This window comes from Ixodes scapularis, unplaced genomic scaffold, assembly GCF_016920785.2.
Source record: "Ixodes scapularis isolate PalLabHiFi unplaced genomic scaffold, ASM1692078v2 PGA_scaffold5__190_contigs__length_132052651, whole genome shotgun sequence".
In the NCBI taxonomy this organism is placed as follows: Eukaryota; Metazoa; Arthropoda; class Arachnida; order Ixodida; family Ixodidae; genus Ixodes; species Ixodes scapularis.
Window position 1 is genome coordinate 72,306,617 of NW_024609880.1, and position 27,114 is coordinate 72,333,730.

The 27,114-nt window shown below is 46.5% G+C and overlaps 1 protein-coding gene across 2 annotated transcripts; it reads left to right on the plus strand.

Moving 5' to 3' along the window:
• The first annotated feature begins 529 nt into the window (after positions 1 to 529).
• Positions 530 to 25,127, plus strand: LOC115324635 (chitinase-3-like protein 1). Of its 2 annotated transcripts, XM_029985250.4 has the most exons (9): positions 530 to 787; positions 3,656 to 3,715; positions 3,788 to 3,982; positions 12,293 to 12,528; positions 15,108 to 15,211; positions 16,261 to 16,375; positions 18,947 to 19,132; positions 24,717 to 24,839; positions 24,914 to 25,127. In XM_029985250.4, the coding sequence occupies exons 2-9, from the start codon at positions 3,661 to 3,663 to the stop codon at positions 25,043 to 25,045; spliced, it is 1,146 nt and encodes a 381-aa protein (XP_029841110.3). In that variant the 5' UTR covers positions 530 to 787; positions 3,656 to 3,660; the 3' UTR covers positions 25,046 to 25,127. The 2 variants fall into 2 exon arrangements, with proteins under 2 accessions (XP_029841110.3, XP_042149879.1); XM_042293945.1 differs by having other exon boundaries at positions 636 to 787; positions 3,656 to 3,982.
• The last annotated feature ends 1,987 nt before the right edge of the window (positions 25,128 to 27,114 follow it).

The window sequence follows — 27,114 nt, forward strand, 5'->3', positions numbered from 1 at the left end:
CGCAGGAGATGAGCAAGGGGCAGACGAACTTGCACAACCTATTGCTTCTGGCCACGCTCGGAGTTAGACGTCGCGGTAGATGGTGAACACAAACAAAACGCCAAGATATGCTGTTGAAAGGTTTAAACCTTAATAAAAACCGATATATCACAGTTGCTATATATGCCCGTATATTACAAGATCATGCAAAACTCGGTCCCGGGTTTCCACAGTGTTGAAGTTTCACGCGCTTGTCTCTATTTTTTTATCTTATTTCTATGGTTATATCTTGCTTCGTGGTGTGACACACTTATCGATACTGACGCCGATAAACTAAGTCCGAGCAAACAGCTTATCTCAACTTCCTTGTCCAGCATTTACGCCACTTGAGGGTTTCCAAAGGACGACTCAACCTCCGCCCGACTTGCTCCCTTGTGCACGTTGGTTGCACGGTGGTTGCCGTTCAGCTTCACCCTCGGCCGCATAGAGGTTCCGATTGATAAGATGGCCATTACAGGGTCAATACCACGTGGCCTTCGGCCAACCCAGTAAGTTCGAGATATCCGGACTTCTCCATCTGCTATGTTCATACGAACGCCCACGACCTTCCCAGAAGTCCTCGAGCTTTCCCACACTAAATGTTCTGCTGCATTGTTGAGGTACCGTGTTAGCTGGCCTATCAGCACTTTCCTGATAATGAAAAATATAGCCTGACCTCGAGACACATTTAAGCAAAGCCTCCATATATAGCGCGTTCTCGCACTCGGAGCGAAACACTTTCGTTCACCCTTTCGGATCCCACCGTCAGGTAAGCCAAGGGGAGCACGCGTTGGAGCAATTCAGAAGACTTGGAATTAGCGGATTCATACGATTTAACTGTAATGAAGAGTATAAGATAACGGGCATTCCTGAGGGGATTCGGAAACATTCGCACCGAAGCAAAACATCTTCAAAATTGATTAGAGAGAGTCTTTACATTCCCCTGAAGGCTAATTACGGTAATAATACTTCATTAATTTGTGTTAATTTTAACCTCAGGAATGCATGCGTTTTATTCCTTTGCCCATCATATATATATATATATATATGTATGGTGTTTTTTTTATTCTTACACAATTGTTAAAAAAAAAACGTGAAAGCTACAGTAGTGCGGTTCGTGCAGGTGGGCTATACGGCCAGGCGGATATTATGTGGGTGGCTAACCTTTGCGATAAGTCGGCTAATTAATTAAAATTCGTTACTTAATTTTTAATTAGCTGAAATAGACATATGGTCTTAATTAGAAACTTGTAGAGCATCATCGAAAACCACTAAATCCACCATTTTTGGAATGATTTAACGCCGGGGAAGCATTTTACAGCCTTCTGTAAAAACGCTCCATTTGGACGCGTTTCTAGATTTTGGTTTCTTATCGGAGCGCATCTACGCGCCCGCGATCCTGCTTCCCGGTGGTCGCGGCGCGAAGCCACCTCCTCGCCTCCCGCGTAGAATGGAGGGAAGTAGGGCGCACGTGTGTTGCGCGTCTCAGCCACTGGGGAGCAGGACCGCGGGCGCGGTGATGCGCTCCGATAAGAAACCGAAATCTAGAAACGCGTCCAAATGGAGCGTTTTTACAGAGCGCTATAAAATGCTTCCCCGGCGTTATATCATTCTAAAAATGGTTGATTTAGTGGTTTTCGATGATGCTCTACAAGTTGCTAATTAAGACCATATGTCTACTTCCGCTAACTAAAAAGTTAGTTAACAAATTATAATTAATTAGCCGACTTATCGCAAAGATTAGCCACCCACATAATGTCCGCCTGGCCGTATAACCCAGCTGCACAAACCGCATTAGTCTAAATTTCACGATTTTTTTTAAACAAATGTGTAAGAATAAAAAAAAAAAAAAAAACTCTCTCTCTCTTTCTCTCTCTCTATATATATATATATATTTATTGGGTCTTGCGGGCAACTTATGCAATATCTTGCATTTCTGCCCACAATCACTGAGAATCGTAATGATTCCGATGATTCTAATAGCCCGGAATCATATAGCAAGCACATAAATGAAAAGATCATTATGAAACTCAAAATCGTTATTTTCCACGAGAAAAACACAATGTCCCGAAGTCCTTGTCCGTGATTCTTTAAGAAACAACACAAACACAGAGGGTTTTGAACGTGTAGTACGTGTTTGTGTTGCCCATTTGCTCGAGAGCTCGTTTCAACCCTGATAATTCTATATTTGTAATCATGTTATTGTGTTCGATATAAATTAAGCATTCGACAATTCGGCTATGTAGAAAGTAATCGCCGCTTGAGGACACCCTCTACGTTGTTACTTTCACCACATCAAATGATCGTACAGTGATACGCTTTTCTACTATTGAACTAAACCCTTAATGAAACGGTGAAAAAAATAAGGAACGGCGCATTGATTAAACGCAAACTCGTTGCATGCTCAAACAGCAATAAATTGTCACGTGCTTTGTCAGATATGTTATTATTGCAAGAGGAAAAATTATGCAGGCAAACTGATTAGGAGACATCAGAGTCTAAACCGTGAGACCAATCTTAACATTGAAAAGTTTAGACTTTGTTTCGTGTTGTCAGTTATTTTATGTATCCTTGTCTTGTGGTTCAGACTATGCGTGGAAATGCGGTTTATTATTATTATTATTATTATTATTATTATCATTATTATTATAGGTATCCTCCCCGCGCTACGCACAAATACGCCGAGGGTTCAGATAACGGCCGTGCACGGGCATTATACCAAGTGATAACGCCCACATAGAAAGCGCACTACCGTATTTTGCGCACTCTGGTCCGCTGGTTTTAGATGTTTGAAAGTAGAAATTTTACGCGGTGCGGACTAACTACAGGTACGAACTAAACAGGAAGTTCGTTTGCCAAGATCGTTCATTATGACAAGACGTGAAGAATTTTGTGAATAACGGAGTATGTCAGTAATTATGTACGATACGAGCTTCTTTGTGGGCTAAGAAAGCAGACATTTGTCTAAGTGAGCTCCGAGATTTGTGTGTCCACTCAGCACCGGATGCGGACAATGCACGGTGTGGGGACATGCACCGGGTGCGAACTTTAGTCCGAAACAAACTGTACTTGTTAAGTTCCCATGACACTATAACAACCCATTGGTTTAAGACACGACAAAGAATACGCGTGATGAACATTTCGCCTGTAAATTATGTCGTATTCTGGTTTATTCTACTACACGCTGTCATTGCGGCCAAAAGCGTCTTCTCATTTGCCATTCACTAGAAAATGTAATGAGTCCTTGTTACAGTTCCATCGATGAAAAAACACAGCAGTTGCCTTCCTTCGTTTAGCGCTAAAGGAACACGTCTCAAGAAAGGTGTTCCGTGCAACCATGAGCCATAGGGACGACGACAGGCGATGTGCACTCCGAGGAAGCTGGATACAATCCCGCCGCTCTCTTGCACCAACAATCATGGCAGCGAACTCTTCAGTATACTGAAAACACTTCATTGCTGCAATGCAGGTTGTAAGGCAAGACCATGCTTGCGCGAGACTAGTTTCACAAAGAGTAAACCTAGCCCTGTAGAATTCCTGCGTCGCTGCTTTTAAAAATACCATTTCTTGTTTCCCCTAAGATCTGTGTACTTGGTAATCGAAACATTTTGATGAAACCTCTACTCATGATTTTCAGATAAGATGAAGTGGCTGACGCTTTTAGCCTTGATGACCCACTGCTGCGTGGCACTCTCCGGTAAGTTGAGAGCAGTAAGGCATGCAGAGTTCGCGCCACCACTTACAACACCTGCACTTGTACTTCTGACAGAAACCTCCGAGAACAAGAAGGTCATCTGCTACTGGAACAGCTGGTCCTTCTACCGGAAGGGCCACGGCAAGAGCACGCCGCAGCAACTGGACATTGCGCCGTGCACGCACATGGTCTACAACACAGCCATCATTGACGGGTCCAAAGTTGTCGTTGCCGACCCTTGGAACGATCTCGCTGTCAACGGGGGAAATGGTAAAACTTACCTAGCATCGAAAGTTTTGCTAGTTGGTATGAATCCATATTGAAAAACAGCGCGAATAACAGACGGACAAGGAGGCGAGAACACACAGGACAGCGCCTCGTCCTGTGTGTTCTCTCCTCATTGTCCGTGTGTTATTCGCGCTGTTTTCAACATGGAAATGGTAAGGCGCGTTTGTCGGCTTTCTTGTAAATCCGCGCGGTGTCGGAACCCATTACGTGACCCAGAGATACAACAGAATCCTGTTTGAGAGTTCACCGGGGTTCGAATCAAATGCTGCTGTGTCATTTATAAGCTCTACAATGGAAGACAAGTAAACATTAGAGAGTTTTAGTAGATCGTTTTGGCTCTCCCGCTACGCTATACGCTAGAGCGACGACGCTACTGCGCATGCGCGCTGCTAGCGGAAACATTGCGGAGCTGCGGAGGCTAGCGGAGGCGCGCTAGCGGGCGAAAATAGCGAGGGGCGTAGCGCGGCGTACTAGCGTGGCTCTCGCGAGAACGAGTCTTGGTGAGATGAGGGAGACCCAGCGAGGGACGCTGTTCAAGATGGCCGCCACGCCGCGTCTACTCGGTCTGTGCGTTTCGCGATCGTGGTTCTAAGGGGTGGATTATACCTTGCTGCTGCGAGAAGTACCCGCGACAAAGCCGTTCCGCGACTGCAACAGGTAGCGATTCATGGCGGACATACTAAACGCGGCCACGGAAAGGAGAAAAAAAAAAAAAAAAGCTTCGCAGTTTTTGGTGTTGTGAGCGAAAGGTGCAGCCCCCTGCTCGGCCGCTTTGTCGTGAAGACAAAACCGACTAAGGAAGCGGAGCGAGCAGGCGGATATGAGGGATCTCTGTGGCGCTTCATTTTCGGTGAACGACGCAACAGATGAGCCACAGTGGTTGTCCTTTATTTTTGAAGATTTTTCTCGGTGGCTTTGGCACTTGACTCATATCGGATTGGCTTGGACAGCTTGGCCGACAGTTAAGCATAATAGTCACCTACTTACAAAAGAAGCAACGATTAGCACGTTATTCAAAAAAAAAAAACAATATTTTATTAAAGGGACCATGAAATGATTTTAAAATCGAGTTTCATCCACCGCACGTCGTAAAAGGTGTGAAAAGAAACACAAAAACACAAAAATAGGGAGCCCAAAAAAATTATTTGCTATAGAACTTTTAAAAGAAAACTGGACTCTTTTGCACCTTCCTTCCTTCGCCTGTTCACTACGATGCATACGCAGAATCGGTGCACGTCAGCCGAATCCACATCGCCTATTGGGTAAGAGCCTACCTCACCAGCACCGCGATCGTAAACAATAAATAGCCGGCGAATGTTTCCTAAAAGTTTTGTTAAATAATATTCAGATCCACATTTTGTAGCATAATTAGAGATGTGTGGCGAAAATTGCCAAATTTGATAATGCTGAGAGCCAAGTGCCATCTATCGTGTGGTAAACAAAGCAACTACTGCGCGTGCGCAGTAGGGCAGGGCCGCCAGTTACTTGGGTGACGGCGACCGACGAACATTTATTTTCTTTGTTTTCCTTCCTCTCAAAACTCTGACTGACTGAACGTTTATTTTTCTACGTGTTCTTCCCGCGCGTGCCGACTTCAAGCAGCAAGAAAACAGTACTTAAAACAGACCACGACGAACAAGAACGCTGGATTCACCGACTCCGACGAAGCGTATAGGCCTAGCAGGCATTCCGACTCGGCGCTGCTTTGCTTCGTCGCAAGACCGTCTGCCTACGACCGGCTAGCGTGCTAAATGGAATATGCCCGCGCGACCCTTGTGGACCCTTCCCGTATTATAGTTTGATCACTGACCTCAATTCTAGATTAAGAGGTGAGGAGGTCAATCTCTTCCCCTTGTTTTCCGAGGCAGTGTTGACGAACACTCGTCGAAAAGGGACTCTCGTCGATTCTATCTTCTTGTTTTGTGTGATATAGAGCTGAAATAAACGCCGTATGGATTGCCTTCGTAACACGGTATGTACACTTTGTTATTGGTATGCCATTTTTATTCTGACAGACTGCACGTCACTGTCGACCCCGGTCCAACCTTTCTTTGCGGAGTGTCGCGTCAGTATCGAGTTGCAATCGTAAAAGAACGGTCCCGAAGCGCTTACCAACAGCGCGAATACAAGACTTCCATCAAGCGCGCGCGTCCGCTCCGAGTGTAAACAGGTATTTACGTGGCTCTTGCTGACACTCGTAGTTCAAACGTATCTTTTTTAACGTCGGCTCGCTCCTGCATCTCCGAGGCCGCGAAAAACGCCGTCTACGTCGCTTTGCAAACGACTGACACGGGCCGGCCCTTCTGCCAACAATGACGGGGTGGTGACAAGACTCGCTGCACTTCCCAACAGGCATACCGGCGTATGGGACTAGTCCCATGCTGTCGCTGTAGCGCAACATATCTCATTGAATTTCGCTCAGCTGCGATGCGGCGATGAGAGGCGCCGATTCAGGAAATACGTCGGTGACATCAGCGCAGTAAAACCTACCGGCGCACCCCAACTCGTTGCCGCTAACACTCCCATTCTCCTACTGCCGAGAGAACTTCCGGTTCCGGAAACGGTCTACGTCACGGCTTCTTTTGCGGTCAGTTGGAGAGAATGAAAAAGTCGATATTTCAATAATTTTTTGTGTAAAAGTTAATAAACCGAGACGAAAACGGATGCCTGTTCGGCATTCAGTGAACATTGACGGTTTAATGTAAAAGTTATCTGGAAAAAGTAAAAAGGTCATTTCATGGTCCCTTTAAGATAACGACGTTAATAAAAACAATTGCGAAGGATTGCTTTTCAAATCTGTTTTACGCGAGCCCTAATGTCCGAAAGAGCCGCTAGTGGCGTTGCGTTAGCTCTCGTAACGTTGTAATCCGTAGCGGGTTGCGAACGTATACTAAAACTTAAAATGGTAGTTTCGCTACGCTACATATAGACCGACACACGGGCTTGACGTCACGGCGCTGCGGCGGCGCTGCGATCGCGCCGGAGCCGGGGGGTGTGGGCAAAAGGGCGCACGTTTCGCATGGGCGTCATAGCATTTCAGCATGCCGCGAAGCTGTGTGGCCGTTAATCTCACTGAAAAGTACAAGAAAAGTAGCGGAGTGAGCTTCTACAAGCTCCCAACAGACTCTGAAAGGCATAGAAGGTGGATAATATCCGTGGATCGAAAATTATGGTCGCCTCGCGCGAACGACCGTTTGTGCGGCAAGCACTTTCTTGGAGCAAGTGCGGCTTCTATTTCAATCTCTGTCCCGAGGCTTGCTTATGTGCAGGAAAACCGTGGTCTGATCGAGACCACCCGGATTTTGTTCCCACGGTGTTCGCGCACAAAGCACCGGCCAAGCGCTCGTCGGGGGCTCGCTACGCCGTGCTACCCAGCAGAAGGGGATCGGCGACAGAACGGCAGTGTTGTAGGCGTTACCGAAAAAAAGTAACGAAATACGTTACTCGTTACTTGCAAATCAAAGGTACGCGTTACTAAGCTACGTTGCCTAAAAATAAAAGGAACGCGTTATCGCCACCGATAAAAAGTAACGCACGTTACTTCTGCGTTACCTTTTAAATTATGATGTAACACGTCTTACGATTTTGAGGATACAGGTATGCATAAGCTCATATATCAAGAAACATTATGTTCATGCAGAAACTGGACAAAATTACTTTATATCTTTTTACGGTTTCACCTAAATACTCACGAGGGAAAACACAAAGAAAGACATGGGTTGACACCTAAAACACGGAAACAATTGAAGAGTAATTGTAGTAACGAGTAACGTAACTACGTTACTTGAAATAGTAACGTAAGTACGTTACTCGTTACTGTGTCGAAAAAGTAACGAGTAGGTTACTACGTTACTGAAAAAAGTAACACGTTCCTGGAAACGCCGTTACTTGTAACGTGTTACCGCCAAGACTGCAGAACGGACAAAGCGTTACTGGTTGTCATGCCTTGTGGTCGTGAGAGTAGGAAAAATAGCATACCTTGACTGGAAGACGCTGTGTGTATTTATTAAATTAATAAATACACTTCTGCAGACCCACAGTCTGCTGATTCCGCCGGCAGTGCGGAAACCGACTCGAAGTAATCGTAGGCCTCGAGAGACTTGTACGCCTGCTCCGTGTCGGCCGTGAACTACCGGGCGAAAGAACTAAATAAACGACGACGTGCACCGTCGACTTCGGTGGCAGCAACTTCACGTCGGAAGTCCAGCAGGCCTTGTTTACGGCGTACGGATCCTCGTAGGCAACGCCGTCCACGCACAGTTTCTTTCGATACCGCCGCCGTTCAGTCTCGGGTAGCGAGCTCAAATAGTCGGGCATAGCATACGACACACGTTGCCAGGAAACACGACTCACAAATAAAGCTAGAAGCGTCCCTACAACGTCAACAGCGAGCGCACGCCACACAACGCAATGGCGAAATCACAGAGAACCGGGTCGCTTTTGCCCACATAGCTACCGCGCCTGCGCGGCCGTCCGGAGGTGTTGGTAAACAGAGCCGCTCCGCGTGTCGGTCTATAGCGGAGGTCGTAGCGGCTAGCGGATAGCACAGCGGGAGTGACTGAACGATCTACTAAAACACTCTATTAACAATGTATACGCATCCTCTGCACCGTAAGATCTCGGAAGGGCGCAGCAGAATTCGGTTTCAAATTTTTTAACCAGATTTGTTGGTGCACTCCCATGTCGCTCGAAGTGAACTGCCAGCACTAAGTTTAAAAACGTGAGATAAGGTCAGTGGTAGGTTCCAATTGACCTTTTCCAAATACCGACGGCACCAGGCGGTGGCTGCACGAACTAAAAATCGAGGACGTGACCCGATTGATTATGGGAGCTACGCTACCAGTTTCTTTACTCTCTGAGCTGCGGCGCGTGCCCAACGCGGGGACATCCGTGGCGTCCACCTAAACGTCGTGTTTTTCTTTCCGTCCACTTTCTTTTTTTGTGTAACACAATTATATGTATGCGTGCAATCACGTGTTCTACTCGCTGATCCACAGCCTCTTTCCGAATTTTCTCGATTAACGTGCCGACTTCCACCGCTTGGCATCGGGCGCTCGCACGTGCGCAGAACGCTCCTCGGAAAAGGTCCATTACAAAGTTAGTAGACCAGCCCCTTTCTTCGTCTTTTTTGAAGACAGGAGGAGAACGCGTGAATAGCCCTTACGACGCTCAAGGTGCTCTCTGGCACCTTTGACCGCACTGCCCAGAAAGTTGTCCCCGAGTGTAACCAAATAACATACTCTTGAAAGTCCTTTACTCAAAACCCCAGTAATTAGTTTTCTTGACTTCTTTAAGTGTGTTTTGCCAAGGAAGACGGTATCATGCGCCGATTGTGTGAAAAAGAACAGTCTTTTGTTTTTTTTTCTGCTGAAACTGTGTGTTCATTAAAGCAACGACACACTCGCATTGCTCGTTGCATTGATTACATGTATAATACCGGGTGTTTCAGCAAAAGATTTTCCAAAATTGCTAAAAATAGGGTGGTCAAGAAAAAACAAAACTCTCTCCGGATAAAAAAAAGCCAGCTACGGTGGACGTCAGGGATTGCAAAATGAATAGGGTTACGTTGGTTAAAAGGTTACGTTTCGGGTTCGTGTTCGGGGGGCTTGTATATCATCGACATTGGGGTCGTTGTTGTTTTTCGGGTTTTACTTTTTTTTTCTCAGAAAGTCGGTGCTTTTGGTATATATTTTATTTTCATTTCTAACAAATAGTGGTGTTTATTGGAGATTTCGTTTCAGAATATCACAGACAGGCAACCGGTTTCCTAACCCTCAGGGAACATACGTGCGAGCCGAATACTTAGAAAAAGCCGCGGTACCAATAAAGAGAAAGGAACGAGATAAGGGTTGTGGCCACTGGACAAAGGAGCAGCCTCGCAGTCAGTTCAGTGGGGAGCTGTACTCCGGCCTAAGACTATAATAAAGATGCTGTGTATGAGAATTACGGCCCGTGCAACTTTTGTTCTTACTAAATGGAAACTCTAATTCGGTTTCTTTTTCCCTCGCCTGATAAAACCAGTGGGAGGGGGGTAAATTTTTGGGTTTTATCAGTATTTACCGAAAACATAGAACCCTAGTTATGTTTAAAGGATGGTTCTCAAGGTCTGTTCACACTCTTGCAACCGAGTACGACCGAGAGAGACCCGACCGGCTTTTAAGCCTCTTGCGATCTCTTAAGACCAGCTCCGCTGTAGCGCATCCGGTCCTAAGAGGTCGCAAGAAGCTTAAAAACCGGTCTGGTCTCTCTCGGTCGTACTCGGTTGCAAGAGTGTGAACGGGCCTTCACACTTACGACTGCTTACGACCTTAAGCCTTAAAACCTCTAAGCGTTAAAACCTCTAGGCGTGGTGACGAAGGCCCTGGAGATGAGAAAAGTGAAGGAAAGGGGAGAGCGCCGAAGGAGCGACAGAGGAAGGAGGAAGCAAAGAGGAAACGACCGACATTTTGACGCAACACGCGTTTGGCGCAGAACACTGTTGAGTCTACGAGGCGTCTGCTACAGGCCGACTTCTTTTTCGCCTGAATAAAAGTTCATTTATTAGCTTTTTAACCCACCAAGGAATAACATTATACCATTCTCTTGCCAGAGCCAGCGAAATAAAAGGGGGAAAAAAAAAGCGAAATTTGGAAGTCGATTCTATGCATTCCAACGGACGAACGAATGAAAATGGTGGCCTTCCCGCACAGCTGGGAGCAGCCGCGAGTTCACGCGCATGCCCTCACGCCTCTCACTCTGCTCCGCGGGCTGATTGGCTCACTCAGGAGGGGGGCGTTACGGCGGAGAGATCATAAACTGGTCAAACTCTCCCAATATACGGCTCTGGACGAGAGTAACGTCCCTGGATATTTTTTAAAAACATAGAGGGACTTTAGACGAGAGAACACACTGGCGCCATCTGTCGGATAAGCGGGGAACACCTGCATTTTGCGTGAATTCCCTATCTTATCGAACATCCTTATTTCTTTTACTTTTTATTGACGTGAAGCGTCTTTTATATTGGTCAGGAGGGGGTCGCTTGCTAAAACCATATCTAACGGAAACATGTACCACCAATGTCGCTTATATCTTTGTGGCCGTACTACCCGCGCGCCTTTGGAATCGTTGTGATTACGCAACCACGCAGCCGCCTCGGAGGCTCCGAGGCGAGAGCGCCGGCCTACGGATCCCCACGTGGCGGGTTCGAATCCCGGCCGAGGTGCCCGCAATCTGACGGAGGCTTAATGCGGAGAAGACGCCGTGTAACCGAGCTTTCGGTTCTACGTCAAAAGATCCCCAGATGGTTCAAATTAATCCTCAGTCCTCCGCTGGGGCGTGCCAAATGCCCGTCGTTGGTTTGGCACGCAAAACCCCCAAATTTGCCTTACTCAAGCACGCATGTGTCGTGCGCAGATGGCGCCGTTGCTGGGCCACGCATGACGCAATCGGAGCTAAATTTAGCTTCACACGCGGCGTTCACAGAGGCGTAGTTCGGTAGCACGCTTGTCCATCCGAGCGGGAATGGTCGCTTTTGAGGGGTCTCACTCTGCCATAGTAGGCAGAGTGAGATCCATATAATCCAGGGAACTCAAACCGGTGCTCATCAGGAGTTACAAGGCTTACAACCATGTAATTTGTTGAAGAAATTTTACGGTTGCACGTAGGGTCCAAAAATGGCGCGAAGAGACCCGGGCAGGCATGACAGAGGGATCCCAATCCTTATCCTCGCCCCTTTGACCACGGCGGAACGTGTCCGATTCTATAAGGAGCGAGCAGAATTACACGATTAGACGGTAACACCTCCACTAGCTGTAAAATAAATTAAGCGTGTAAACTTTTTATTGGGTAAATAAATGTAAGTTTTGTATTTGGCTCATTTCTGTACCCTAACGGCCATACTCCCCCTGCAGCGCGCACAAGAAATTTCATGTTCTTACTGTGACTCCGTCCTCGCTTTCGCCTGCCCCATTTTTCGGTTTAAAAACCGTTTGACGATGTTGTAACGACCTTTTCTAAAAGATAGTTGTACGTCTAATCTAGTAAGTACCGCAAAAACCTTCGCTATAGGGAAATGCAATTCCAGTGCCACGTTATAGATGTCGTCAGCGTGCCAGTACTTTCTATTGTCATAAGAGATCACAAAAACTGGGTCCTGAGCCTTTAGATATGTAGCCGCGACGAGTACCAGAAATAGGACATGGACATGATGACCTTATTTTGAGTGTTTCGCAGAAACACTCAAAATAAGTGGAAAAGCGCTTTACTGGAAAAGAGCTTTACTGGAGACTATGTGCTTTCATACCTCCAACGCAGGTAACCTCAAGCAGTTTGCCAATCTAGTCAAGAAGAAGGAAGGCCTCAAGGTACTCGCTGCCGTAATTCAAAAGCATGGGTTTGCGTTCAGCACAGCAGCGGGCTTCGAGGACGAGCGGAAGACGTTCGTGAAAAGCGCGCTCAAGTTCTGCAAGTCGCACAAGCTGAACGGTCTGGTCCTCTCCTGGAACGACCCCGGTGCACAAGACAAGGAAAACTTCGTGCAGCTGCTCAAGGTCGGTGATTTTTCACGACAAACCAACTGCTCGCCAAAAAAAAAAAATAAAAAAAATAATGCTGTACTTTGTTTCACATGAAGTTTGACCGCAACCAAGGCTACGATCCGATGGAATCGATCGAGCATCTCCAAGAGTGTATCGTCATGGTGTTCGTCTTCCTTTGGCGTTTACTTTCACCGCCTGAACCTAGCACGCACAGTGAGTGCAGCGTGATCCTGCGCGTTTTTTTTTTGTGTGAGTTATTGGTGTGCTTGCTTCGTCGGATCATAGCGTTAACTGCGGTCAGAGTAGGGACTTTTAGCAAACCGTTACCCTGTTCCGTGTATCGCTCTGCCGGGGCCTTTTAGGCGGGCGTCCCGCGGTCACGGTATCACCCGGGTGCACGCTTAAAAGCATGCTTCGAAGGCTTCGATAGTGCGGTACGCAGAACATGGGAACGGTTTGCTAAAAGTCCCTAATGTGAAACGAAGTGTACGCGGGGGAATTAAGGAAGAGGAGGAGATAAAGAATGCCCGGGGAAGTTGGAGCGCCGGGCTCTGGTTGGAAGGATATTGGGCAGACGCAAAGGCTAGATGCCTTTTTTTCTATACCACTGTCTCGCTCCAATCGGAGCGAGCGTGCCGTCTGCTCCTCGCGCAGTGTCTCCAGGCCGAACGCGTTCGTACAGTGGGTAAAGACAAGGGCAGCTAGCCTTTCCGTCTACTCACTACTCGATCCAATCAGAGCTCGACGCTGTGGTGTTGGCTGCGCGCTTCCATCTCCTCCTCTCCCTAAGTTTCTCTCCGCATAGTCAGTTTCCAAATTACCCAAGCCGCAAGGAGCATGCTGTGGGTGTAGTTCCACGCGCTGCACGTCGACCCTGGCGTGTGCAGCAATAACTGTTCCGAAGCAAAAGCCTAAAGGTACGTTTATACTCCAACGTAACGTCGACTGGCGCGGCGTAGCGCAGCGAACACAGATACTGATTGGTCGCAGAAATCGAGTTCCTCGCCACCGGCCAATGAAGGGCGCGCGTTCTGCGCTACGCTGCGTTCACTGCGCTCAACGTCGGAGTATAAACAGCGCTTAAAACAAATGGCATGTTGCACGCGCGTTCCTCAGTGCCTCCTTTTGGCGAATTTACCTCGAATCTTTTTACACAAGGAAGGCGAGAGAGTGCCGCATGGCATTTTCCCAGTGTTCTCCTTGATGCTCGAATAATTTAGCGATAGTTATGTTGTCAAGAAGATAGAACTATGGAGGGCGCTATGTCCAGCTTGTTTTCCCCGGATTTTTGTGTTAACCCAACACAAGGTACTTTTCTTTACTTTTTTTTGATTGATTGTGCATAGGGCGAAAATTCGGCGCTGCTCGCGCCCAGTTGTTTTCTCCGCCCACAGTCGAGAAAGATGGGGTAAAAAATACATGAGCGCAACGTGCGCTCATGTATTGAGTCAATAGGAACTTTTGTCTACACTGATTAAACACGGGCTACAACCAAACGCTGACCCAACGTTCGCTACGTGGGTCGAGCGCTACTTCGAAACACAAGCAAATCATCTACTACGCTATTGCTGTCCCCATCGGCGTAGTTCTCAATCTGGGCGCTGGGGGCGCGACAGTTGAATATACAGCCCAACCTGGGTAGAGTAAGAGGAATTGGAAAGAAGAGAAACGAGGAGAAGCGGATAAAGACCCGTGTAGGACGTTTTAGGGCTCTTTTTGTGTTGACCCGCCTGCAGCACGAGCTTCTCACCTTCCACAACGCTTCGGCATCTTGTGAGCTTCGAGCGTGCACGCGCAGCCAAAGCACGACGGAAGGCAACGTGCGCGTGCTGAAGGCCGGGGCGTTAATTTTAAACAGACGCGCCATGCTGTTCTCACCCTGACAATGGGGACTTTAAGCAAACCGTCATCTTGTTCCGCGTACCGTACGACCTGTGCTTTGAAGCATGCTTTTAAGCGCGCACCCCATGGGGTGCACGGTCACGATATATCCCGGGGCGCGCGTTTAAAAGCGCGCTTCAAAGGCTCCGGCAGTGCGGTACGCCGAACACGCTAACGGTGTGCCAAAAGTTCCTATTGACTACAATTCACCGATCTCACCGAGCGTTGTGCGCATGCCTGACGCCGCTTTAACTTTAGCTCACAGGTGACAACCAGCAGTGCCCGAGACGGTTAGTGATGTCTAGTGCTCTCATCCGCAGAGGTTTTTTTTTTTTTTTTTTTTTTTTTATTTTCTTTCATGCGCAGAGCTCCTGCGAGGTTGTCGCACGTGCAGAAGGACTAAAGTTCCCTCGATGCATTGCGGCAGCGGTGGATTAACCAAACTGGCTAGTGACATCAGTCTATTATAAAAAAGCTTCTAAAAACTGTCTCCCGTACTAAAATAGAAGCCGGAAAAAAAAAAAAAAAGCTTCAGTAGAGTTCGCTGACCACCATACGATTCAAAGCGCACTAAAGGAGGGCAAGCTGAATTTCATGAAGATTTCAAATTGCTTCTTTCCTTTATGTTTCATTTGGACTTTTTGTGTGTGTTTTCTTTAAAATGTTCAGCATGGCTCAACGATTTTTTTTCCCTCTTTGTTTCTGTGCAGGAAATGAAGGAAGCCTTTGACAAAGCCGACCTATCGTTGGGAGCGCAGCTCAGCGTTATTAAAGCAGTCATGACAGATGGCTACAACTTGGCCGAAATCTCAAAGTAAGGACAGAAAACAGAACCTGTCAGCTCTCGCTTTGAAAACTAATAGCATGCATTACAATGCAAAATCAAATTAACGTTTGTGAAGCGCCTAAGCTTCGTAAATTTATGAGCGCCGTACACGATTACAAAAAATGCGCAAAATGAAAACAAGCAAAAAAAAAAAAAAAAAAAAAAAAGCTCTGGCATTTGAGAAAAGGGAAAAAGTTATTTTATACAATATATCAAAATTTTGAGACTCGACAACATAAAAACAACTGCAATGCAGTGAAGCACTAGAAGTTTAGAAAGGCTCGAAGTACATTTAAACACTTCTTATGAGTGGTGAATGCGAAAGCACGCATGTTGTTCTCCCGATCCCTTAGTACGTCTGCGGTGTACTTGCGTGGAAGGCTGAGTGCGCTCTCCTCGCCGCGGTTACCTCGGGCGTGGAGCCGCTGCCTCGCTCGGCGGCCAGGCGCTTCGTGTTACCGACGCGCTGGCGGCGCTAACAGGCAGCGCCATGAGGGGACGGTCGTTGAAACTGACGCGCAGTGGCCAATGAGAGCCTCGTTCCTTGAAGCTATGACGCGGGCCAGCCAATGAGACCGAAGCCGAAATCCATCAAATTTTTCCTTCACTGCGCTCCATCGAGAGCGGGGCTAGGCTTTTCATGGGACAGTTAATGCTTTCGCATTAAAACTGTATTCATCATCCAAGAGCGACAACAACCTAGGAAATCTACTTGGTGTATTCGACGCAACGAAACATGCAATACTAGTTATGCACAATCTTATTAGTGAGGCAGTGATAGAATAACATTTGGCTGTGACGCGCCCATCGGAGTGTGGAACGAGCAAAAACCTTTTCAGAAAATAAAAATGTCCGTTTTTATTTTTACAATTTCACAGCGAACATCCAGTTGCAGGCTTCTTATGCCAAAGTGTTCGTCATCTTGTACCCCACTAAGCAATAGAGAGCTAGTAATATTCTAACCCAATATTGTTTCATCCTTTTTTGAAGCACACCGGATGTCCTATTAATACGTATACTTTTTTTCTGTCATCTAGGTACGTTGATTTCATGACAGCCACTACCTTCGACTACTGGGGTCCTTGGTCGGGAAAGACAGGTCCGGTGGCGCCCCTCTACGGCGTTTCTGACGACTACAAGACACCCAGCGTGGTAAGTGAAGGGCTATATCTCTCTGACAGCTGTCACTGAACATCGGTTAAAGCCAGAGCATAGCTGAATTAACTGACCCCGTTAGATAGCGATACCAATGACAAAATGCTTCGTTGCTCTCCAGATAGGAACCTCTTGGAAGCCTGAGCGGCAGTCGACGCTTCGCTGAGAGACTTACTTTCTTCAGGCTTTAGAAAATGCTAAGCCTGCGAGCAGAGTTTATACCTCGGACAACAACCCGATAACGACACACGGTTGAGTTGGGTCAATAATTTGCGGACGTAGATATAGTATCCTCTCCACTCTAGCCACTGAGACAGCTTAGAGACACAGGGCCTGGCTAAATATTATGTTCACACTTTTGCTTTTGTTTTGTGATTTGTCCTTCGACGTCCTTTCCGGCTGATCCTGCAACCTAATTGGTCGTGGAACGATGATTAGATGCGCGGGGCCAGCCACAGAAAAAAAAAAAGGATCCTGGCAGGTTCCATTTTCAGTGCTCGTGCCTGTGATTTGCTCGAATTCCGAGGCGACGAACATGCGCGTGGTGGGCTGAGGAGATCGAACACTGCGCTGAGGGCTTGTAAATATTGAAATGGGGTATACGGCGAGAAAGTGTTCTAAAAAGTGTCTTTGGCGCATACAAACGCAAGGAAGAAAATACCAATCAAAGGGCAACATGAAGAACACACAGGGAATGCGCGATGACAAGTCAGCCAAGCGCGCGCCGTCCAGCGTTGAGGTCGGGGAGAAACAAAGGCGTGTGGGTGCATTTGAGGGGTAAACAAACGTACGAGGTACGCAAGGAGTAGACGAACTTGCTCGCTGTACACACTCTAAAAGATGTTTGTAATTTTACCTTACAATGAGACACGGAGGTAGCCAATCATGGCTAAAAATAGAAGGGTCCCAATGAACGAGGAAACTCAGAATACGGTTAAACCTAAAAACAACGATGGGCGCAGAAGCAAGCGTTCAACCGAAACGTCAGGCTCGTTGTCCCTAAAGCGCTATCCAGCGCTTTAGTTGCCCCATGCGCGCATTGCACTTTCTGGTCTAATCGTCTTCCGGGCTTCGTCATTTGCAGGGATCCTGGAAGTGTTCACCGAGATTCGGTGTGTTGTGTTGTGCAGGAAAGTGAACTCGCACAGCCCTTTTCTCAGGCCGGGGTCACGTTGTTTATGCATAATACAAAAAACAATCTGCAAACATCGGTCACCGCGATATCCGTGCCTCTAATGCCGCATGCCAAGTTTCTCCTTGAATCTCGTTGCCATGCTGCATTCGAAGCACGAATCTCGTGGTGACTTGTGTTCGAATCTGTATCCAAACTGTCCTTTGTATGATGTATAGGCAGATATGTACGTAACGCGTTACTAGTAACGAGTTACGTCTACTTCGTTACTTTTATCGGTAACAAGTAACATATTTAGTTACTTTTTTTTAGAAAAGGAACGAGTAACGTACTTAATTACTTGTAAGGCCAAGTAACGAGTAACTGTATTTTCTTATCTTTGATGAGTAACGAGTACAACACCGTTAAGACAGCCTCGTTTTAATTCCAACCTAAGTATGCGTCGATCGCTACAAAGGCAGATGTGCAAAGCTAAAAATAACTATTAAACACAATGACAGTAAATCAATGTTTATCGCTGAAGAGATCACTCGAACTCTACACCTGGGAATGTCCTTCACCCAGCGAACAGACAAAGGTCCGTTGGTTGACCTTTCTAGAATCGTGTACAGACCGAACGTAAACCTGGAGGTTGCCAACGCGGGAAGGCACAAAACACATTGTCAACGTAGAATTTTAGAAGCAGAGAGAACAAAAGAGAGAGAAGAATTCCAGATTCACCAGCTCTACCTGAAGCACAGCACTGCCGTTCCTTCGAGCGCGTCGGTAGGACGACTCTTCAGCGTCGCCGGAGATGTATTCTCAATGAAGCGAAGAAACATAACTGAAGAAAACTTCTCGAGGCAGCTACTGCCTAAGTACACCGACTCCTTAAAAAGAAAACAAAAATAATAAAGCATAAAACAAAAGCAGTTGTGTATTGGATCGTCAAAGTAACGAGAAAAGTAACTCCTTGCATTTAGGTCAGGTAACGCGTTCCTTATGAGAATCGGTGACGGTATTTAGTTACTTTTATCTTTTGACGTGACGCGTACATATCTGTTCACAAGTGGCGGGACCCCGGCTTTAGAGTCGAAGACGGAGACAGGCGTAATCCGAATCTTGAGAATCCTTCTCATATTCTTCCGTACGGTCACGCTCGTTTCTATGACGTTACGATTGCTCTTATGACACGAGCTCTGAAACCCGCGGTACCACTGCTCATGCGTCGTACAATAGACACTGTTTTCGCTACGGACATGATGACAGACATATCTACGGACACACCTCGAGCATATTCTAAGCATGTTTGCTTTACACGTATTTTCGAACACGTTTGCAGACAGTCCTTGTAAGACCAAGGTGAGAGGGCCATGTCCATGTCTCGGACCATGTTTGCGGATTGTTCTTTGTATAATGTACATGCCGTGAGAACTAAAAGAACGACTTCGATGCAGGCAGAGAGCGTAAAGACGCTCCTGGACCTGGGTGCGGATTCCACGAAGCTCGTCCTGGGTATCACGACCCTCGCTCGTTCCTGGACCCTCGAGGACCCGCAGGACACGGACTTCGGGTCCTCCTCCAGACAGCCCGGAAAGCCGGGACCGTATACACAGACTCCTGGGGCCTTGGGCTACAACGAGGCGAGTTCGAGCGCTCTGTTTATGTCACGGATTTAAAGTGGCTATGGTCTTGGAGAGCTGAAGAAAGGCACGGCGGAGCTTATGTAGTCCATGTTTCTTTGCTTCGTGATTTGTACTTCGCCGTCCTTGTCAGCTAATACCGCTATAGACCGGCTGCGGAGCAAATCTAAGGTGCTCGGGGTTCGCCCCGCCCTGAGTTTCTTACGTTGTCGGTATCCAGTCCTCAAGCAGCAAAAACATAAACCTTAAACTTAAAAAAAGCAGATTGTTCGGTTTCTAGTCGTAGTATGCTGCATGAAGTCCCGTAAAACTACGTGTGAGTGGCACAAAAAGTGCGATGGGGGGGGGGGGGGGGGTGATATAAGAGAGGCCGTGCCTTGTCCACTCATCCCATATCTGTTGTTTGTGGCAGCTGGAGGTATGAACTCGAACTCGTGCCTCATGACGATGGCGGGTGCGCAAGAGGTGAATGGCCATGGCTCGGATAGAGGCAAAGTCACGTGACCCGACGTCACGCGACCTACAGTCACGTTTTCCTGATAAATTTGACTGGAATATTAATATCGCGTAACCTGACGCCACTTGACCCATATACACCAATTTGTTTTCCGCGCAAAAGTTTATCGGAAAATTTAATGTCACGTGACCTGACGCCACGTGATATATACACTAATTCAGTTTCCCCGCAAAATGTGGCGAGGGAATTGGTGTCACAAGACCCGACGTATACCTGACGGCACGGAAGTGACGTCACTTCTGTGACCAAGTTTTGTGATTTCGAAGCGCAACTTTGCACCACCTTCCAAGCGCGAAGACGGACGAAGTTCTACGTCAAAATATTGCTTGACCAAATTCACCTACAAATTTAGTTTCCCTGCTAAATTTAAAGGAAAAATTGACGTCACGTGACCCAACGTTACCTGACGGCACGAAAGTGATGTCACTTCCGTGACTAAGTTTCGTAATATCGAAGTGCAACTTTGCACCCCCTTCCAAGCGCGGAGACAGATGTTGCTCTACGTCAAAATGTTGCTTGACCAAATTCACCTACAAATTTAGTTTCCCTGCTAAATTTAGAGGAAAAATTGACGTCACGTGACCCAGCGTTACCTGACGGCACGAAAGTGATGTCACTTCCGTGACCAAGTTTCGTAATATCGAAGCGCAACTTTGCACCCCCTTCCAAGCGCGGAGACAGATGTTGCTCTACGTCAAAATGTGGCTTGACCAAATTCACCTACAAATTTAGTTTCCCTGCTAAATTTAGAGGAAAAATTGACGTCACGTGACCCAACGTTACCTGACGGCACGAAAGTGATGTCACTTCCGTGACCAAGTTTCGTAATATCGAAGCGCAACTTTGCACCACCTTCCAAGCGCGGAGACAGACGAAGTTCTACGTCAAAATATTGCTTGACCAAATTCACCTACAAATTTAGTTTCCCTGCTAAATTTAGAGGAAAAATTGACGTCACGTGACCCAACGTTACCTGACGGCTCGGAAGAAACGTCCCTTGCGTGACCAGGTTTTTTGATATCGAAGTGCAACTTTGCACCACCTTCCAAGCGTGGAGAAAGACGTAGTTCTAACTTCTACGTCAAAATGTTGCTTGACCAAGTTCACCTACAAATTTAGTTTTCCCGCTATATTTAGAAGGAAAATTGATGTCACGTGACCCAACATTACCTGACGGCACGAAAGTGACGTCACTTCCGTGACCAAGTTCCGTGGAGAAAGATGTAGCTCTACCTCATAATGTTGCTTGACCAAATTCACCTACAAATTTAGTTTCCCTGCTAAATTTAGAGGAAAAATTGACGTCACGTGACCCGACGTTACCTGACGGCACGGAAGAGACGTCACTTGCGTGACCAAGACTTTTTTTTTATATCGAAGCGCAACTTTCCACCTCCTTCCAAGCGCGGAGAAAGACGTAGTTCTACGTCAAAATGTTGCTTCACCGAATTCACCTAAAGATTTTGTTCTCCCCGCTAAATTTAGAGGAAAAATTGACGTCACGTGACCCAACGTTACCTGACGGCACGAGAGTGACGTTACTTCTGTGACCAAGTTTCGTACTATCGAAGCGCAACTTTGCAGCCCCTTTTAAGTGCGGAGAAAGATGTAGCTATACGTCCAAATGCACTTTGACCGAATTCACCTACAAATTTTGCTTCCCTGCTAAATTTAGAGAGAAAATTGACGTCACGTGACCCAACGTTACCTGACGGCACGGAAGAGACGTCACTTGCGTGACCAAGACTTTTTTTTTTTTTATATCGAAGCGCAACTTTCCACCTTCTTCCAAGCGCGGAGAAAGACGTAGTTCTACGTCAAAATGTTGCTTCACCGAATTCACCTAAAGATTTAGTTTTCCCGCTAAATTTAGAGGGAAAATTGACGTCACGTGACCCAACTTTACCTGACGGCACGAAAGTGACGTTAGTTCTGTGACCAAGTTTCGTACTATCGAAGCGCAACTTTGCAGCCCCTTCCAAGCGCGGAGAAAGATGTAGCTCTACGTCCAAATGTACTTTGACCAAATTCACCTACAAATTTTGCTTCCCTGCTAAATTTAGAGAGAAAATTGACGTCATGTGACTCAACGTTACCTGACGGCACGGAAGAGACGTCACTTGCGTGACCAAGACTTTTTTTATATCGAAGCGCAACTTTCCACCTCCTTCCAAGCGCGGAGAAAGACGTAGTTCTACGTCAAAATGTTGCTTCACCGAATCCACCTAAAGATTAGTTTTCCCGCTACATTTAGAGAGAAAATTGACGTCACGTGACCCAACTTTACCTGACGGCACGAAAGTGACGTTACTTCTGTGACAAAGTTTTGTATTATCGAAGCGCAACTTTGCAGCCCTTTCCAAGCGCGGAGAAAGATGTAGCTATACGTCCAAATGTACTTTAACCAAATTCACCTACAAATTTTGCTTCCCTGCTAAATTTAGAGAGAAAATTGACGTCACGTGACCCAACGTTACCTGACGGCACGAAAGTGGAGTTACTTCTGTGACCAAGTTTCGTACTATCGAAGCGCAGCTTTGCAGCCCTTTCCAAGCGCGGAGAAAGATGTAGCTATACGTCCAAATGTACTTAAATTCACCTACAAATTTTGTTTCCCTGCTAAATTTAGAGGAAAAATTAACGTCACGTGACCCAACGTTACCTGGCGGCACGAAAGTGGCGTTACTTCTGTGACCAAGTTTCGTACTATCGAAGCGCAACTTTGCAGCCCCTTCCAAGCGCGGAGAAAGATGTAGCTATACGTCCAAATGTACTTTGACCAAATTCACCTACAAATTTTGTTTCCCTGCTAAATTTAGAGGGAAAATTGACGTCACGTGATCCAACGTTACCAGCTGGCGGCACGAAAGTTGCGTTACTTCTTTGACCAAGTTTCGTACTATCGAAGCGCAACTTTGCAGCCCTTTCCAAGCGCGGAGAAAGATGTAGCTCTACGTCAAAATGTTGCTTGACCAAATTTACCTACAAATTTAGTTTCCCGCTAAATTTAGAAAAAAAAATTGACGTCGCGTGACCCGACGTTACTTGACGGTACGGAAGTGACTTCACTTGCGTGGCCAAGTTTTCGTGATATCGAAGCGCAATTTCGCACCCCCTTCAAAGCGCGTAGACACATGTTGCTCTACGTCAAAATGCTGCTTGACCGAACTCACTTACAAATTTAGTTTCCCTGATAAATTTAGAGGAAAAATTAACGTTGCGGGACCCAACGTTACCTGAAGCCACGGAAGTGACGTCACTTCTGTGACCAAGTTTTCGTGATCTCGACTCGCAACTTTGCACCCCCTTCCAAGCGCAGAGGAAGACGTAGTTCTACGTCAAAATGTTGCTTGACCAAAGTCTCCTACCCACTGGCAATGAAAGAAAATATTTAGCCATAAGACCAGTGTCTCTCTCTTCCATGGGCGCCGCCATGTTTGTTTATGCTGATGCCATAACACAGTACGGGGGCTGAGCTTTTTGCAATACTCCGTTTTTTAGAAACTGTCGCACATATCGTCGTGAAAGAACGTCAGAAATTTATAGTTCTGAAACTCCAAGAACAACGCCGATGCTAAGAATGGCCTAAAAGGTGAAAGACGTTGACAGTCCTCTGTAATTCCGAATTAGAGCGCAGCTCTTGAGGGGGAGGAGGAGAGGATACGGAGTGAGGGTATGCCCTTCCTCCATACCCTTCCCTCCTCCTCTCCATGACCCCTCCCATTTAGCGGGAGAGTTTCGCCAAATTTCCCACTAAATATAGCAGAATAAATTGCCCTTTAAATTTAGCGCCGAACTTTTTCCGCTAAATTTAGCTGAGAACTTTTTTCGCTAAATTTAGCGAAGAAAGTTTTCCGCTAAGTTTAGCGCTGCATTTGTAATTAGTAATTTGCCTTCCGAATCAATTTTCCTACCGGCGTTGTCTACTAAAGTTCTAGCGACACGTTGTGATTTTTGTTCCAAACGCTTTAAAATCATTCCTTTTTTTAAAATGTATGATTGATGAAACAGCGTGCGGCCGTGATATTGTTTTATTTTATGAAAAACGGCGGAGGAAACTTTTGTAATACTTGAGACAGCTTACAAGGAAGATTAAGAAATCTCAGGTCTACGAGTGGTTTCTCGGTTCAAGGTTTGTAAATTATTGATCGACGTCCAACCTCGTTCAGGGGCACCCTCCACGTCGTCAACTGACGAAAACATTGAAACATTCGGGTATTGTTCACTCCAAGTTTGTTCCTTCTGGTGAAACTGTTACTCAGGTGTTTTACCTGGGAATTTTTTGACGCCTGCGTAACTCGGTATGGCAGAAACACCCAGATTTGAGGAAATGTAGGAGTGGTGGTTCCATCACCACAATGCCCCAGTACATGCTGCCCTATTAGTGCAACAATATATTAGCAAAAATAACATGACACCGCATCTTCAACACCCCCCCCCCCCCCCCCTGATTCAACGGACCTCACCCCGAGTAACATGTTTCTGTTTGCCCGTATGGAAAAAGTAATAAAAGGAACTCGTTTTGTTAATGTGGAAGGTAATTCAAATGAGACATTGCAAAATACGGGAAATAGATCCACATGCCGCTAGAACTTTAGAAGATGATTACGGTCGGGAAAGTGACTCGAAGAGGGTGCCGCTACTTTTTCTAGCGGCGGAAACTGGTACTACCAACACCCTACCCTCGAGAAATTAGTTCCAGTTACTTCTGGGTCCCACCATTTACGACCAGTGCGACCTCGGTTTGAGGGTAGTGCAGCGTAAGTGAATAATAAAAAAAAATATTTCAACAACAGTTACTCTAAGATGGCAAGGACAACATAAAAAAAGCAATGCTACAAAGCATAAGATAAATCATTTATCTGCGATAGTTTACTAAAAGCGGAAAGTATTAATGAGCGACAAAAAAGCATGCCTTTAGAGCATTCTAGCGGCCGTGTTCGATCTCTGCATAAACTTTTGTAAAGCACAGAAGTATTGCTAGAATCACATAGAAAAATAACATTCAATTAATTTGCGCGTGTCGCCACTGGGGCTTAATTTTTAAATTATGTCGAATCTTTTCAGGTCTGCGAATTCATGAGAGCGAAGAAGTGGACCGTTAACTACAACACGGACCTCAAGGAATCGTATGCTACAGACAACAAGAGCTGGGTCAGTTTTGAAGATGCTGAAAGCGTGAAAGAAAAGGTACGTAAAATTAATAATTCTTGCTTCATTTCCTTTTGGTGAGAAAAATATGCTTATTATATTATTCTTTCTAGGCTGTTTTTGCAAAATCCAAGAACCTCGGTGGCGTCGCCATCATGTCACTCGACACGGACGACATTTCCGGAAAGTGCGGAGAGCCCTATCCACTTCTCAGAGCCGCCTCGAAGGAATTCATGTCTCAATAAATGCAATTAGACTCTTTATGAAAATAAGATAATGTGTATATGAAATAAACAATCAAGGTATTTCACAATGTGTTTTCACCTGCTACATTTCACTGTCATGCTTCCGTTGCGTCGAACAAGTCGGAATTAATCTGGTGGTACTCTTCGTCAAGGATTTTGTCTACTCCCGAACTAATATCCGGAAAGAAACAATGAAGTCGAACGAAATCATGGTCGTCAAATTTTCGTCAACCTCATTAAAATTATTAGAACTTCGGCTGCTTGCTTTCATCAATGCTCATCTCAGCGCAAACACTTCTGCTCTCAACATTCCAACTAAGAAGTTTTACCATAGTTACCATAGTTTTACCATAGTATTACCATACAACATGCCACATGGAGATCATAATACCCAATTTCTGATACCACCTTCTCTTGGACCAAGAAATTAACAATAAATTGGATCGACCACCAGTTTTATAAATATCATTAGGACCTGAAGTTGAATGAGACCCTACAACTGCAGATGACCATACATTTTTTTTTTAATTTCCACCTACACGGTTTAAAAGCCGCGCAACCGAACTAAGCATATAAGAGCCAAGAGAGAGTGAAAAAATAGAAAGCAGAAACTCAAGTAATTTAGCCAGCAAAAAGGGAAAGTAATACAACACAAAAACTTTCAGCCTTTCCCCACTGGTGAAGAAGGAAGAGCAGCGGAGCTAGAGCTTCTGTTCTTGGCGGTGGCTTTCCAGGTGATTGATCTGCTCGTCTTTCGCAAGAAAATCTTAAGCGCTCGACGCTGTGGAACTTACGCGATAGTTACGCGATAGCGGCCTCGCGGCAATTGCGGAAGCATTCGATCTGCTGCGCACATCACCGCTCGTTCTGTTCCCGCTCTTCTTCCTCCGAAGAAATGTTGCCGCCATCTATGAGCGACGGCAGCCACCAGTTGTCTGGTTGTCGAGGCCGGAAAGGTTGCCGCGATCTATGAGTGACGACGGGAAGGAGGCAACCGAGCAATACAACACTCTGGACAGCTACCGCCATCTATAAGCAGCAGCTGCAACCGGCGTGTTTTGTCAACATTTTTTTTTGGTACCGGACACAATCCTGGGGAAACTAAACCTTAAACTCCGCTGTAAAAAAAAAAAAAAAAAAAAAAAAAAAGCCGTTAAAAGAAACTTTGTACTATCGGGGAAAAATGAAATGCGAACAGAGGTGCGCGTGTCTCGCGGTACAGGCTGCGCCGCCAGGAAGTGAACCTAGGGGCGAGGGTGCGTGGCCTACTTCGATGTGTTCAGGCCCCTCGATTGGCGCTCCCCCAGCTTCGGCAGTGCACCTCTTAGTGCGCTGAAAGCTGTCGCCGCTATCTTTGCCTGCTCGGCGAGTGCGGCGAGCTTCTTTGCACCGCACGCGCTGAGCCAGCAAAGATAGCGGTGATAGCTTTCAGCGCACGAAGAGGCGCACTGCTGAAGCTTGGGGAGCGCCATAGAGATCATATACTAAATCTAGAGGAAAAGGTCCGCCATTTTCCCATACATTCTGGCTGCCGCAAGCGGCGGACCATGCAGGCAGACCCTCTGGGTCCCAAACACGGTTACATCATCAGAGCAGTTTCGTGAACTTCAACAATCCACGAATTTACCGGTGGAAAGATACTCGCGTTCTTTTCGAAGGTTTCTTTTTGCATAGCGCGCAGATGTACGGCCTCGCGTTAACGCTAAACTAAACCATATACCCGGCTTCGCTGGTGGGGCGCGGCTGGGCGCGGTTGAGGAATACGAAACTGCGCAACCACCAGATTTCCGAGATTTCGACAGAAGGGAAGTTTATGCAGCGTAATGACTTTATTGATTTTTATAAGCGTTAGAATAGCTTAGAATTTAGTTTACAACGTTAAATTATCACTGTTTATATTGCTGAGAGTTTTCACTCTCCGTGTTTACCATGGCAACGTTGCTTTCTTTCTCTCGTGTTCTGTCGCTCTCTTTTGCGATCGTTCACTCGGGACCCAGGATGTCGGCGCACGGGATTTGCCACTCCTCCTCACCCACCTTTACCCCACTGGGGAGCGCAGAGGAAGGGGC

Excerpts from the sequence above, each read along its gene's own strand:
- LOC115324635 (XM_042293945.1), top strand. The coding sequence starts at position 3,661 with ATGAAGTGGCTGACGCTTTTAGCCTTGATGACCCACTGCTGCGTGGCA. Across the intron at positions 12,529-15,107 it reads ACTTCGTGCAGCTGCTCAAG|GAAATGAAGGAAGCCTTTGA; the intron begins GTCGGTGATTTT and ends GTTTCTGTGCAG. Across the intron at positions 19,133-24,716 it reads GGGCCTTGGGCTACAACGAG|GTCTGCGAATTCATGAGAGC; the intron begins GCGAGTTCGAGC and ends GAATCTTTTCAG.